General features: G+C 26.9%; 2 protein-coding genes across 6 annotated transcripts in view; one reads left to right on the forward strand and one right to left on the reverse strand.

Annotated features, from left to right (window-relative positions):
* Positions 1-7,549, forward strand: part of LOC106678871 (glutamate receptor ionotropic, kainate 2) — a 676,475-nt gene extending 668,926 nt beyond the window's left edge. For all 5 annotated transcript variants that reach the window (XM_067049421.1, XM_067049419.1, XM_067049423.1 and 2 more), the window contains one exon: positions 5,535-7,549. In XM_067049421.1, coding sequence (XP_066905522.1) covers positions 5,535-5,600 — 66 coding nt within the window. In that variant the 3' untranslated portion in view covers positions 5,601-7,549. The remainder of the gene's footprint in view (positions 1-5,534) is intronic.
* A 5,284-nt stretch (positions 7,550-12,833) lies between these two features.
* Positions 12,834-15,379, reverse strand: part of eIF1A (eukaryotic translation initiation factor 1A) — a 5,964-nt gene continuing 3,418 nt past the window's right edge. The window contains exons 6-7 of the mRNA XM_014417697.3: positions 14,656-14,759; positions 12,834-13,074 (exon numbers count right to left, since the gene is read on the reverse strand). Coding sequence (XP_014273183.1) covers positions 13,069-13,074; positions 14,656-14,759 — 110 coding nt within the window. The 3' untranslated portion in view covers positions 12,834-13,068. The remainder of the gene's footprint in view (positions 13,075-14,655; positions 14,760-15,379) is intronic.

The raw sequence follows: 15,379 nt of genomic DNA on the forward strand, positions 1-15,379 counted from the left end.
TTGAAACACACATGAAAAGTAATTTAAAGTATACCAAAAACTCTACAAACATACATGGAATATAAACATAAACTTTTAAAACACTTAACTACGTAAGAAATGTAAATAATCAATTTCAAATATTTGTATCACAGAAAAATTAATTCAACAGTAATTTAAAATCAACATGTTATTTTGATTTTCCATTTAGAAGTATATAATGAGTCAAAAAACCTATCACAATCAACATTGCTTCCTTACCTTTCAATTGAGAGAATAATTGGTATAATTATTTTAATCAAAGGGAACATTAAAAGCCTTCAAATGTTTCACAGTATGAATAGGGCTTCTAAAATTATGAGTTTAATAAAAGGTTGTGGGCAGTTGTTTTTTAAATTTAATAATTTCTATAAAAGGTCACTATTTGCTCTGCTAGTTTCAAAAGATTTCAAATTTAATTGTTTCAACAAAACCAGAATCAACTTTGAAAGTGCGATTTATTTTTCAGTTACCAAACCTTAAAAGTCAGTGCTGAAAATTTTTTTAATAAGAAATTTCATACAAATAATGGGGAAATCTCACTATAGATGAAAATTTGAGTTAAGAGAAAACAAGATAAGAATATATATAATTTAAAGAATTAATGTTTTAGGAATCTTTACTTAACCTTAGAAGAAAACCAAGTATTTTTAAAATTCGAGATTTGATGTACCTGCTATATCCATTAAAATTTAAAGTTGAATCATAAAATGCCCATATCATATGAACTAATTAGAGTAATGGTGTTGATACAGTACAAAAATCATATGTAGCTTTTCCTCCATTGAAAGAAACACAAATACATTTAGAGATATTTAGTTCCAAATCATTTGTATCTTAAATAAAAGTAGCATTTGTATATCATATTTTTAATTACTTGAATAATTTTTTTATGTTCTCTTCCCTATTACAAAATTAAAACCTACAATGTTCAAGTTCAAATCCCACTTGACACTGGACAGTTTTATAAGCAGTTTTTTTCTTTAAAATTATCATTGACTATGGTTTGGATCTCATACAAATCAGGAAGGCTTTTTTTTCTTAGTTCTCAAAAGATAAGTTTTGGATCCACCCATATCATGTTCTGATAGGGCTAGATCGTCTAATGATATTTATTTATTCATACAGAATAAATCCAATTATATATTCAAATAAGTACAAATTTTATACAGGTAATACATTAACAATAGGACATAAATTATAATTTCAAGTGTTTAAATTAAACATAATACATAACATGTAATATTTATTTATATTTTTATACAATATAATTTATATAAGAAAGAATTAATATAATGGTAAACTTAAAAGAAGTGTTATTTTCATAAAAATTAAAACAATAACAAAAATAAAAGGTTTTTTTTTTTCCTTTACATTTAATATATTTTCTGTAAAATTTAATATTAGTTACTCTAATATTCAAACTTATACGATTATATTTAAACTTGTATTTACATGTAAATGCCTAAACTGGTAAAACAGATAATTTCTATTGAGCCCTAAACAATTAAATGCTTTTTTAAAAATCATCTTTATTTGTTTCTTCGTTTAGAACCTGTTTTTTTGGTGCAAAAATGCTTTAAAAAACTTTTAAAGTCTAAATACTCTTAATTTATGTAAATGGACTCCAGTTTTTCATAATTTCATAGTTTTTCAAAGCTGTGTCTCAAGAAGACTACTGTAAATTGAAAATGTTCGAAAGAAAGGTTGTAAGAAGGATTTATTGAGCAAAAAAAGTTAAAGGTGAATGGAAAAATAAGAACAACACTGAGATTAAGACTTTGATACAGAATACAAATATCATTGACTTTAACATAGCAAGTAGGTTAAGATGGGTAGGGTATGTGATCTGATTGGAGGTTGAAAGGTACATGAAAATTTTGGAGGTACACTTCAGTAGAAAAAAGAAAATGGGAAGGATGCTCTGTTGTGTCAAGGAGTTACTACAATATGTTAATTAAATCATTATTAAATTCTTATATCATTAGAATTTTCTAATAGATTCTTTAAAACTGTACAGAAAGGTATTATTTTATCATAGTGAAATACTAATTAGCTTCAAATAACAATATTTTATGATATGATATTTTTTGATGGTGGATATTATATTCATTATATGTTTGTGGTTGTGATCAGTGAAAAAGACAAATAAGTAAAATCTATTTTATTAATGTCAGTTTTACAGAATTTAAGGGCTATGTACAAAAAAACAAGATTACTATCATAATGAATAAAGGTAAAACAGAGTAATAAGAAGATAATATAGGTGCATAAATTATAAGTTACAGTATATAATTTTTGCAGTTTATTAAGTTAATAAGATCATAAAATATTGTAGAATTAATCAAACTTACTAATTAATAACTGATTAAAAACACGTTAAAATAAATTAATTTTTCATAACAAAACTAATTTACAACTTATTCTTTTATTTTTGAGGTTTCTAACAGATCTTTTATGATAATACAATACACACTCACAGAATGGTGGAATTATTTTATCACAGAGTCAAATGATAATATATTTTAATGTTTTGTTACTATTTCACAGTTTATTAAGTTGATAAGAGCATAAAGTATTGCAGAATAAATCAAGCATACTTAGTAAGAACTGATTAGAAACATGTATAAATAAGTTCATTTTTTATAACAAAACTAATTTACAACTTATTACTTAAATCAGGATTAAATTCTAACTTTATTTCAAATTTCTAACAGATCTTCTATAATAATACAATACATACTCACAGAATGGTGGAATTATTTTATCACAGAGTCAAATGATTATATATTTTAATGTTTTGTTTTTATTTCAAATTTATTATTTATATTACTCAAATTTATTAAGTTGATAAGAGCATAAAGTATTGCAGAATTAATTCAGCATATCAAGTATGAGAACTGATTAAAAGCATGTATAAATAGGTTCATTTTTCATAACAAAACTAATTTAAAACTTATTACTTAAATCAGGATTAAATTCTAACTTTATTTCAAGTTTCTAACAGATCTTTTACAATAATACAATACACATCTACAGAATGGTAAATTATTTTATCACAGAGTCAAATGATAGTGCATTTTAAATAACAATGTTTTATTGTTTTATTACTATTCTACAGTTTATTAAGTTAATAAGAACTGAAAAGAATGTACAATTGATCAAGCATACTAATAAATGATCATAAACACGCAAAAATAAGTTAATTTTTCAGAGTAAAACTAATTTACAACTTATAATTAAATCTAATATTATTTCAATTTCTTACAGATCTTTTATAACAATGCAATTCATAAAAAAGAGGAATTAATTTAACATAATCAAAGACAGACGATAATATATTTTAAAAACAATATTTTATTGTTATTTTACAATTTCACAGTTTATTAAGTTAATAAGAACATAAAGGAATGTACAATTATTCATCTATATAAAATAATAATTAATTAAAAACACGCTTAAATAAATATGATCGAAAAAATATCCATTCGTTAAAATTCCGATCCATAAAGCGAAAAAATAACGATTCAGAATGTTAAAATAATAGTTCGACTAACTGCCAAAAGGTAGCAGCACAAATCAAGAAATGTAGAAAATAATAGTTCCAATAAGTGCCAATAGAGGCCAGCACTATCCAAACAGCCGTTTTCATAGTCAAAATTTAGCTCAAATATATTTTTAATAATAGTTCGACCAACTGCCGAAAGATAGCAGCACCAATCAAGGAAGGTAGGAAATAATAGTTCCGATAACCGCCGCGAGAGGCCAGCACCATCCAGGCAGTCCTTTTCGACGTCTAGCAAGAAAATTTTGTTTTCGTATTAGGATATTAGGAAGTCACAGGAGCTCAACCAAAAGGACACACCTCACGGAAAGCCGAACCAGTGAGCTCCTGTGACTTCCTAATATCCTAATACGAAAACAAAATTTTCTTGCTAGACGTCGAAAAGGACTGCCTGGATGGTGCTGGCCTCTCGCGGCGGTTATCGGAACTATTATTTCCTACCTTCCTTGATTGGTGCTGCTATCTTTCGGCAGTTGGTCGAACTATTATTAAAAATATATTTGAGCTAAATTTTGACTATGAAAACGGCTGTTTGGATAGTGCTGGCCTCTATTGGCACTTATTGGAACTATTATTTTCTACATTTCTTGATTTGTGCTGCTACCTTTTGGCAGTTAGTCGAACTATTATTTTAACATTCTGAATCGTTATTTTTTCGCTTTATGGATCGGAATTTTAACGAATGGATATTTTTTCGATCATATTTATTTAAGCGTGTTTTTAATTAATTATTATTTTATATAGATGAATAATTGTACATTCCTTTATGTTCTTATTAACTTAATAAACTGTGAAATTGTAAAATAACAATAAAATATTGTTTTTAAAATATATTATCGTCTGTCTTTGATTATGTTAAATTAATTCCACTTTTTTATGAATTGCATTGTTATAAAAGATCTGTAAGAAATTGAAATAATATTAGATTTAATTATAAGTTGTAAATTAGTTTTACTCTGAAAAATTAACTTATTTTTGCGTGTTTATGATCATTTATTAGTATGCTTGATCAATTGTACATTCTTTTCAGTTCTTATTAACTTTATAAACTTAGATTAATCCTACATTCCTTTTTAGTCCTTATTAACTTAATAAACTGTGAAATAGTGATATAACAACAAAATTTGTTATTAATAAAATATATAATCTCACTTATACTTGGATAAAATAATTCCATCTTCCTGTAAGTATGTGGTGGATTGTTCTGAAGGATCCATTAGAAACTTTGAGTAATTTAATTCTGATTAAACTAATAGCTAGTAAATTAGTACCATAATAAAAAATTGAGCTTGTAAAGGGAAGAGATTCTATCCTGAGAATTTAAAAATAATGAGAATTTCTAGGTCTAAAAACCTGGAACCAGGCTACTGTTGTATTTCCATTTGGTATCTCAGTTAATTATCAACATTTAAACTCAGGGTAGAATATGTCAGTAACTCGCCAAATAACCCTCACTCTCTGCCCTGGTTGGAATACATAAGGATGTTATCCATCTCCTTGGAAATAGTAAAAAAAGAAAAAAAAGATATTTTTTCTTTTAATTTAGTTGAAATTGACAGTATTTGGCAAACAATTTGGTTTAGTTTCACTTCTACAGATTATATGGAAAGATTTCTCTTATTATTTGTTTGTTTCCTCTTTTTAAAATGAAATTTGGCATCAATTTTTGTATTTAAGTCAGTTATTGGGTAACTAACAACAAGAACAATATTTTAAAAATTAAAAAATAAGTTTCTTACCAAAAGTTATACAAGTATTCAAGCTGTCTATAGTAAGACAGATATTGGTTGGTTCTTAAGATATTTAGGATATTAGAACAATAACCAAAATAACGTTAACACCCAAGAACAGGATTAAATCCAAATAACTAAACCTATACCTATATTCATACAAACCATACTCTGCAGTGATTTTAATTTTTTTTTTTTTTTAATTGCTTTTTACTTCTTAGGAGACCAGTCTTCTCCCAATGATCGAAATGAAAAAATCCTCATTAAGCTACGAAGGGGACACCTAGTGACCACTATCGGGCTCCTCCCGCTCGGGGGTCGAGCCCGCTGCCAAGCTCTACTGGCCGCAGGAACATTCCATTGAACTGCCTGAGCAACCGTACCAAGAGACCTACACATAGCAGGACCAGCTCTTCTTCCTGTAGTTCGTCAATAAACTTTTGCAGAGTTTTCATAATAATAATGTAAATATGTAATAAATTCTAGAATCTCGTTTTGTTAATTATAACAAGAAGTTTTAAATAAAATTGTAAGTGACATAATTTTGTAAATACATTATTTACTTTGTAAAAAATTATTTTTAGAGATCTTTTGCAACTGAATTCGATCGACAAGCTTCAATCTTATATTTAAAAAATGATTTTTTTCCTAATTTGTCTTATTAGATGTATAATTATTGTAAATATAATATTATTGGCAGCTGACGAAATAACTATGGGAAGAAGAGGATAAAGTATCAATGCGATGATACAACTCTGTATTATAGAAGAGCAATTAAAATTGTTAATAGTATCTTAGTAGATATGTGATTTTTTTGCATGATCTAACTACTATAGTAATACCAAATTGAAGTCTGAGTTTATGATGTTTAAGGTTTTGTAATAAAGATCAACACTCTTCAGACTATAAATATACATGTTGCAATATAAATAAATATTCTCATCAATTAATTTTTTAAATAAAATTAATTGTTTTGTGATTTTTTTTAATACATATCAGACTCAATAGTTGTTTCATTTAAAATGAAAATGATCTAAGTTTAGTTAGCATCCACTGAGCTTAGAGACCAGCAAATCAGGAGCCGAAACTTTTAATACTTAAAGTTACAGAAATTGAAAATATTATTTTTTATGAATCTATGTTAAATTTTATTAATATTATAATGTAAATACATATCCTGATTTATTACTCCCTAACCCTAGTACATCGCTCATTAAATGAATACTTTGAAAAAAAAAAATCATTGAAATTAGAATTGGGAGATTTGATTAATTTTCTAAGCAAACATGCAAAATTATTTTAAGTCCATCTTACTGATAATTTTTTGTATAGCAATTAATTATTGTAAAGCATAATGAAACATAATTTACTTACAAACACCTATAGAACAATTGAATCAAAGGAACAATAATTCCTACTGTAAGGTTAATGTAGTACACACTGTAATTCAAGGTATGATACATAAATGGGAGCAAAACTCCAAATAGAGACCAAAAATTATATTTATTTAAGTATTTCTTTCAGGTTCTTTTTAAGACCCTCGTGCCACTCTTATTAAAGTTTTACCGACTTGACTATTAATTTTTTTTTATCCATCATTTTAATTGAAAAGAATTGTGTGTAAATAACTAAAAAACAATTTTTAAATATGACCATCAGTATTCATCAATATGAATAAGGATAGGCTTGAGCCGCCCTCTCCTCTATGTATTAGCAGTTTGTTAAAACATAAAAGTTCATACACTAAAAAATTCATTCATGCATTTTGGCTTACCAATTGTAACTTACTCGTGGGTGAGCATTCGTTGAATGTTTAGAATGCGTAAAAACCTGATTACAGAGTACAATGGAGTAATTCAAGTCTTTGTTACTAAGTCTTCACAAGAAAAGGATATGATTTAATAGAGAGATTTTACCAAAAGAACATCTAGTCAATTCGAACTTAAAAAAATAAAACTAAATGCTGTGGTGAGATAAGGCCAGCTCCCCTTATCCAAAAAATTATGATAATGCTGTTAACTGACAAAAAAGTCAATAAATAACTATAATTTTTGAGTACAGGAGTTTTATTCATAACAGAAATCTTTGATTACTGGAATATAAGTTAAATTTGAATAATAAATATCACAAATAGAAACTGTCTTGTATCAAATATTAAAAGAAAGAAATATTGAGCTCTTACTTCTTGTACATTGTCACTATGTTTCGTACAAAAAAAATGCCTAGGAAATTTTACTAAACCTTTATTTTATTTCTGTCTCCAAATTTTTTTTCTTAAATGATTTCTAAATAAGGAAAAATATAATATGTAAACTTGTTCTTAATGGTAGTGTTTTTTTTTCAAAAGATATAAGAAAAAAGCCGGTATCGTATTAAATTTTTAAAATAATTGAAGAAAATCTTGTCTTTATAAGATTTCAGGCATCTTTATTCAAAAGGCTCTCAATGATAATATGTTCTCAGTTTTTCACTGGAAAGTTAAGTCTTATCCAGTCTTTTCAAATGGATTGATTTGAGTCTTGATTGATGTAGAAGATTGAAGCCAGCAAGATGAAATATCGAAAACAATACCATACATTATAAGATTATGAAATGATTATTTTTTGGATAATAATTTCGTATATGTCCTAGAAAGATATATTTCATGTATTTGATTAGGTATTGTTCAAATAAGTTATGTGGAATTTCTTCCTTTACAATTTATTAATTTTAAATATATGTAGCTCCAACCGAGAGTATCAATTTCTCCTAAGGGTGTGTTTTTAATTTTAATTTTTGAAGAAATTGTATTACCCTCCTTAATTATACAATACAAAATAGATCCATACATTTGTTTTTTTTTATTTACAATAGGTAAATGTATGTTAGTGTGTTTCGCTAGTTTCCTGGTTCGAATTTCTGACCAAAGATACTTATATAAAAAGCAGTAAAATTTACTTATAGTACCGCTCAAGTGTTGACGAATCATAAATCATATAAATAGGACAGAATCTGAGATTTCACAATTAACAGTATTTTCTACCTTAAATTAAAAAAAAATTACCCATGGAAAAATTCATTAAAATCTGTGAAACGATGGGTTGGGACCAATAGTTTGTTCATAAATGGAATTAAGTTTTTAACTTAATGATTCCATCTCCTGTCTCTGTTGATGGAAATATTGTCAAAATGATGATGAAAGAATTAATTTGAATAAGAGGAATACAGATTAATGATATCTAAAGACATAATATAAAAATTAAACTAAGCATAATAAAAGCTTTTCAAGTCAGTTATTACAATTTCATATAAAATAAAATGTACATTACGTTTCCAAGTTAATGTATTAATTGGTTTTTAGTTTTTATGAATGTGTAAATATATTTACAATAGCCTTAGTCCTTGTAATCTGTCCTAAATAAATGAGTGTATCTATATAGCCTTTAAATTTAGTTTAAAGACTAGGTGTAATAAAATGTTAAAGTGAAAAGAGATAAATTTTATAAATGTAATATAAATAAATACTTGCAAAATAAAATTATTGTTATGGTTTATATATTGTTATATTATTGAGTGTCTTGATGTCATTAATGACTAATAACTTTATGTGATATGTTACAGAAATTAGATAGTGCATACTATATATAATCAATCTTTTATTATTATTTTTTTTTTAATGTCAGTTGAACGCTAAGCAATAAGTATTGTTAGTTTTAACTGTTTCAATGTTAATTGGTATTTAATAATTGTATATTTAATATTTATAATTCAATTTATTGATTTAAAATGAGAGTTATTGAGGAAATAAAGCATGATATTTTTATGTGTGTTATTCTATATAGTGAAATCAGTTACTCTGGCTTTGATCTCTGTCTTGAAGCAGGCATTCAGTGCCCTTAAGACAAAAAGTCTTAATTCTATATTCTCAATTGAAGTTCAAAAGCTGTTAAAATCTATTTTTTTTTTTCAGTTTTATACTATAAAATACTTCCTTGGACAACCTTCAGTTCAGTAACGGTAGTAAACAGTATTTCCTTACAAAGTACTCAACCCAAGATCCTTCTTAGGCTAATGAGGTACATGTTGTAAACATATTATACTTAAATACTTAGTCAATGATTAACAAATATACATTTATATTCCTAAAAAATAAAATAAATTAATCTAAAAATATATGTAATAATTTTCTTAAATGCTGCATTCGCTGAAATAAAATATACACATATATATATTTTTTGGTGGGCTATACAGACCTTATTGATCTTTGGCCGCCCAACCCAGATATTTTGGGCTACTGCTTTCCAGTTTGCTGCATGGAACTCTTTCGCATCTTTGTTAATTCTGTATATCCATCGGGTTTTTGGCCTCCTCATGGTCTCTTGCCAACTATACTGGCAATTCATCGTTGTGTATTCAGTTTTGCGTTCAAATCTGCTTTCCAGGGTACTTGGAGCCCAGGTGTCTCACAGCCGTATGTAAATATATTGAATAATGATCTCAATAATCTTAATAACTTTTGTGGTTTTTCATGATATATAATTTTTAAAATATTTGTGATTTTATGTGGATTAAAATTTAATTTAGGGAAATAAATATCTCAGGTAATATTTAACCAAAGCCTTCTATTAGAACTCAAATTAGAGCTCCTAGAATATACCGTAAAGCAGTTCACAATAGTAAATTTAGTAACTATTACAGTTTCCAATTTGCCAAATAAATTTTATAAATATACCATTATATTATTATGATTAAACTCTAGTACAGGAAAATCAATGTCTCAAGAAATATTTAACTTAAAGACTTATATTTAGTCATAAATAGCTTGGTAAACACACTATAAAAAAGTTTACTGGTATGGTTATTTTAATGACTATAGCACTTTCCATATTTGGCAAATAAATTTAGAAATAATTCATTATATCATTTGAACAAACCAAGTTTGTTTTGAGATATGTATCTGTATCTCAGAAAATATTAAACCGATAGGGCTCTAATAAAAGTATATTAATGTCTTATTAACTAAAGCAGTTCTTACGAAACATATTTTTTCCAAAATAGTCATAAATTTGGGTTAATGTTATCAAATTTTTTTGATATTCAGCCCTTAGTATAGTGATTTGATCATGCAAATGGACTATGACCTAATGACCAAATGATCAAAATCAAATGTAGCAACATTGTAAGACATAAGATTTTGAAGTTGAACCTATTTTGAATAGGTCACCTTGATTCACAGTTGGTCCACGAGGTGATATCCATGTTCCAGTAGGTATCCTTTTCCTTAGGAAGAATGCATTGCCAATAATTAGGTTCTACGAGCCTCTTTCCATTATCATTATATGAATCATGCAAACTACATTGGTCATAATTGAGGCATAAATCACTTCTTTTTCTACTTAGTCATTAAGATTTTTAACGATGATCTTGTAGAGGCATGGGTTTAGTCCAGACTGGAATTAAGGAGAGATTAATAAGTATCAGAAAGCCTTGGACAATGCGCATTCTGTTAGGTAAAGATAGCTGGAGAAGAGGTGAATAGGAGCATTGGATGTGGTGGAGTTATCCTATCAACACATACGACCAGCAAGTTCCAAGAGTATTCACCTTAGCTGAGTATATCCTAAGGTAATCTACCCTAGATCCTTACAGAATGGCAAGTCAGAAGTATTCCTGGTCAACTTCTTAATGATGTAATTACAAGTGCAGCTACAATTTTCAGTATGAATAAAAGGGTTTTCAAAGACCAATATAGCTAAAAAGTGGATTTCATTTTATGTTGCAGACTTGTATAATAAAAAAATTCAGAACTGGAAAAAGGTTCACACTTGTCTGCAATACAATCAACCAATTAAAGTGTTTAATTGTAACAATATTTACACAACTAAGTATATTTATATCATTTTGAGTATATTTGCCATCAATTTAAACTAATAATAGCATATATATGATAATATGATCAAACACATCCTACATGGAATACACGCCAAGAGTGTCTAATAAATTAATCTCCCTTCCCTCTAACTGATTTTATAGCATGGGTCTAAGGTGCTTCAAAGGTTTTTCAAAAGAACAAACACTAAATTAACAGAAAGTTATCACAGCAATAGGCTGTTGTCATACCAAAAGACAAAAAATCTTAACAATCTTAAGGTAATTCAAATTTTGGAAAAAAAAATCTTTCATTTCAAAACAACTTTATGAGTTAAGACAACAATTTACAAAGTATCATTTCTTTGGTAATATTATTAAATACTCTGAAAAGAATATCTTGTGTAGGAATATCATGAAATGAAATGATAAAAATTTAAACATGAAAAATTAGTGAACACTACCAACATGAATCAACGAATTCATTAATAACTATCAGCTGCTCAAATACATCCAATAAATACTCACGGCCTTAAAAAGGAACAGTTTCCTCATCTAATTTTGTTTAAAAGAAATAAAATAATACAAAAGTTCATAGAATAACAATCCCCTTATGTTAACCGAAATGTAAGGTGATATAAATAACCAATTATTTTTATGTATGGCCAGTATTATGAAGAATAAAATCGCAACTGACATCACTCATATGAAGGTTATTTAAAATTCATAACTGTTAAAAATTAAAAGTGTACCAGAAAACACAATGTCGACTAGACATTCTACATCCAGCTGAAAGATTGGTAACAAATTTATCATAATAATAACGTCTTTGTTTAAATTGGATCCAATACAAAATAGAATGTATTAAATTTCAGCTAATTGTATTAGGCCGATGTAAGCCACTTACAGATTTTGAATCAAAAAGAACAAGGGTTTCACTAACCTCCATTTATTGAAATATTCTGTTTTAAAAGAAAAATTTTCATGAAAGATGAAAATTTATTACTGACAATACAAGCAGTGCAACAAAACAACTTGATAAACTATTTCATTCTATAATACATTGATATACTACAATATTAAATGTAAGGAAGTTTAATTTCAATAAAACATTTCTGATACATAACTCCTAATAGTTATTTGTTATAAAATAGTCATGTAATTTTATATTTACTTATTATTTTTATGAAAAACTCTTGAGTCAGGAAACTTTTGCTTACCCTTAACTACCTTTTTTTTTTTAACATAACTATGGGCCACAGTAGTTAACGAATGTGAAATGCTTGTTTTATCATTTCCACAAGAAGTAAATTACCCTAACATTCCAATTAATATATGATACTCTATGGTCATTATCAGATTTTTTTCCTTAATAATACTAGCCATTATACACAATGCTTGTTTTAGTTAATCATAATAAAATAAAGTAAATAAATGCTACAAAAAATATGAAATACATGAAAGTTAACAAATGTTTTGGTTAACATATAATCAAACAGTAAGAAATACAATTTATACAATATTAAGAAACAAGCAAAAAACTTAATACAATATAATCTAATATACAATCAATATAAAAATAAATATTACGCGGGAGAAAATATAAAATGAAAAATGGTACTAATTCGATAAGAAATTTCAATTAAAAAAAAAGAAATCACTGCACACAACAATTTCTTCTCAAGTATTTATTCCTTTTATAATTATATTAATAACTAAAACATTTTTTTTTTACATAAATTTCACAGTAATTTTAACAGAATAAAAAAAATTTGTGGATCTCATTATTATATGATGAGTAATAATGTCAAAAACTAATATTTCAACATTAAATATATTTCAGGAAGGGTTTTATGGAGTTCGAGATGTAAACTTGAGGAAAATGTTTTGATTCGTGATGTCGGAGTATCATATCTGTAAAACAACAAAGCAATATTTCAAAGAAAGAATAATGAAGAGAAAAGAAACATTTAAGAACATATTACTTAAATATTGCATAGATTAATATAAAATATAACCTAATCAATAACTGAAACAGTATTTGTATGTATTATAACCAGAAGTTACTGTCACTCGCCTAAATAGTGAACTGAATTTTATTGAACATTAAAAACAGGCTTGATTCTTCCAATGACAACTCTAGTATATAGTTATGGAAGAGGGTGCACTAGAATTCATTTTCTTAAAAATTCATTTGCACCATACAAACAATTTTTTAAAATTTGAATTCACATCGGAATACATATAACATAATCTGGAAATTACCTTATTTTCTGAAGAGCTTCAAATAAAAAATAACTTAACTCCTTAGCAAGAGTAAAACATATTAAACATACTAGAAACATGATTAATATTGTTATATTAGATAAGACTAGTAATAACAGATATTAAAATTAGATAAAATACTAATATTATAACAATAATATAATATTACTGAAATGAGAAAAGTGAGAAGCCTTGAAGTAAAAGTGATTATTTTGTGAATAACAGGTCTTTGTTTTATCTGGGCTGAGACCAAATTTATGCTTTTGTATTGACTAAATTATGAATAATTACTGGTTAGGTATTGATATAAAATTTTTTTTCAATACTGCAGGCTGAGTTTAGTACAAGCAAAGATAGATTGCAACTCAGATGGAATCTCTTAGTTTTTCATGAAAATTCACTAAAATAATATGAAGTCGTTGACTGTGTATAAATCAATCAGACCTCAGGAGACAAAAGTCACTGGTAGATTTATAATAAAAGAACATGTATGAAGCTATAAAAAAAGATTGATAATCAAAATAAGACATACTCTGAACCTACTATGTAACCATTTAGGACAATAAGAACCAACACGATATTTAAATTTATACTTTCTTGACTCCTGGGGTTTTCTTAAAACAACCCACTTTATGAAAATAAAGAAGATAATAATTACCAATAATTATGACCATCCTCATAAGACAGAACTTCAACATAAAAAAAATTCTTAGCCGGAATCCCGAGTTGTAGGATAGGCCTCAGTCCCATAGGGGGAATGGAATAGCCCAGAGTACCTGATCTTAAGTGGTTTCTTAATTTAATAACTTTCCAAAATAATAAAACATCAAAAATATGTTGGACTTATGAGTCACTTGCTGCTTACTATACTTAACAGTTGCATTGGCCTTCATAAAATAAAAAAAAAAAATCTTCAGGAATTTCTGGAAAGACATGAAGGTGTGACCAGACACGCATGATAATGACCTTGAAAAAACTTCTTGAACCTCGACCTTGTGGACCAAGACCAGTAGGCAAACCCTAATATACCTAATCCATACATGAAGAGATTTTGAAAGACCAGATTTGTTATCAATTATTTATCTAAACAATACAACTTAGTCTGAACATTTATTTCAATGTAGGAGTTACTATTTTTCATACTGTTACATTATATTTATTAGCAGCAATTGGCTGTATAAAAATATACTGAAAGAATACAAAATGTAAAATTTTCACTTTACTACTTACATTATCTACGGTATTATCCTCTCCTTCATCACTGACTTCATAACCGAACTCGATATCTTCATCGAAACCTTCTTCCAAGAATGTAACAGTGTCGTTGATACGTACTAAAAGAAAGAGAAATAATTAGTAAACAATATTATAAATATATTGGTCATCAAATGGAAACAGATTTAAGCTAAAAGACACCAAGCCATTGAAGTATTTTAACGAAAATATTTGTTTCTCAACTTATCTTGCTTGTGGTACCCACTAAAACTTTTATTTCTATATTTGCAACAAAAATAAAAATAAATTCTTCTAGTATAATCCATTATTCAATTCTCATTCCTTTCCATGGTTAATCACAAATGATTTTAAAAAACATCACAATATTTATTTTATTTATAATAATTTTTGTTTAATGGATAATAAATTACATATATTAAAGCTTTCAGAGATGAATATTTTATTATGGTTAAAGACTGTGGTTAAGCATGCTAGTTTTGAAGTAGACAAATTATAAGAGGACACAGAATGTAGGACAATGTGGTCTTTTAGGAGGTATAATAAAACTTATCACTAATAGATAAATTAAATAACGAATAGAGAAGAAAAATCAACAATTCTAATAGCAAACTTAAAAATTTTGCAGGACTATTACTCTGAATAAAATACTTAGCAATTATATTATACAAGATAATTGCATAGTTATAATATATTTATTTTATCATTTATGACGTTTTGA

The sequence above is a fragment of the Halyomorpha halys genome, unplaced genomic scaffold (genome assembly GCF_000696795.3).
Source record: "Halyomorpha halys isolate HHAL.00 unplaced genomic scaffold, Hhal_1.1 Scaffold165.1, whole genome shotgun sequence".
NCBI classification, from domain to species: domain Eukaryota; kingdom Metazoa; phylum Arthropoda; class Insecta; order Hemiptera; family Pentatomidae; genus Halyomorpha; species Halyomorpha halys.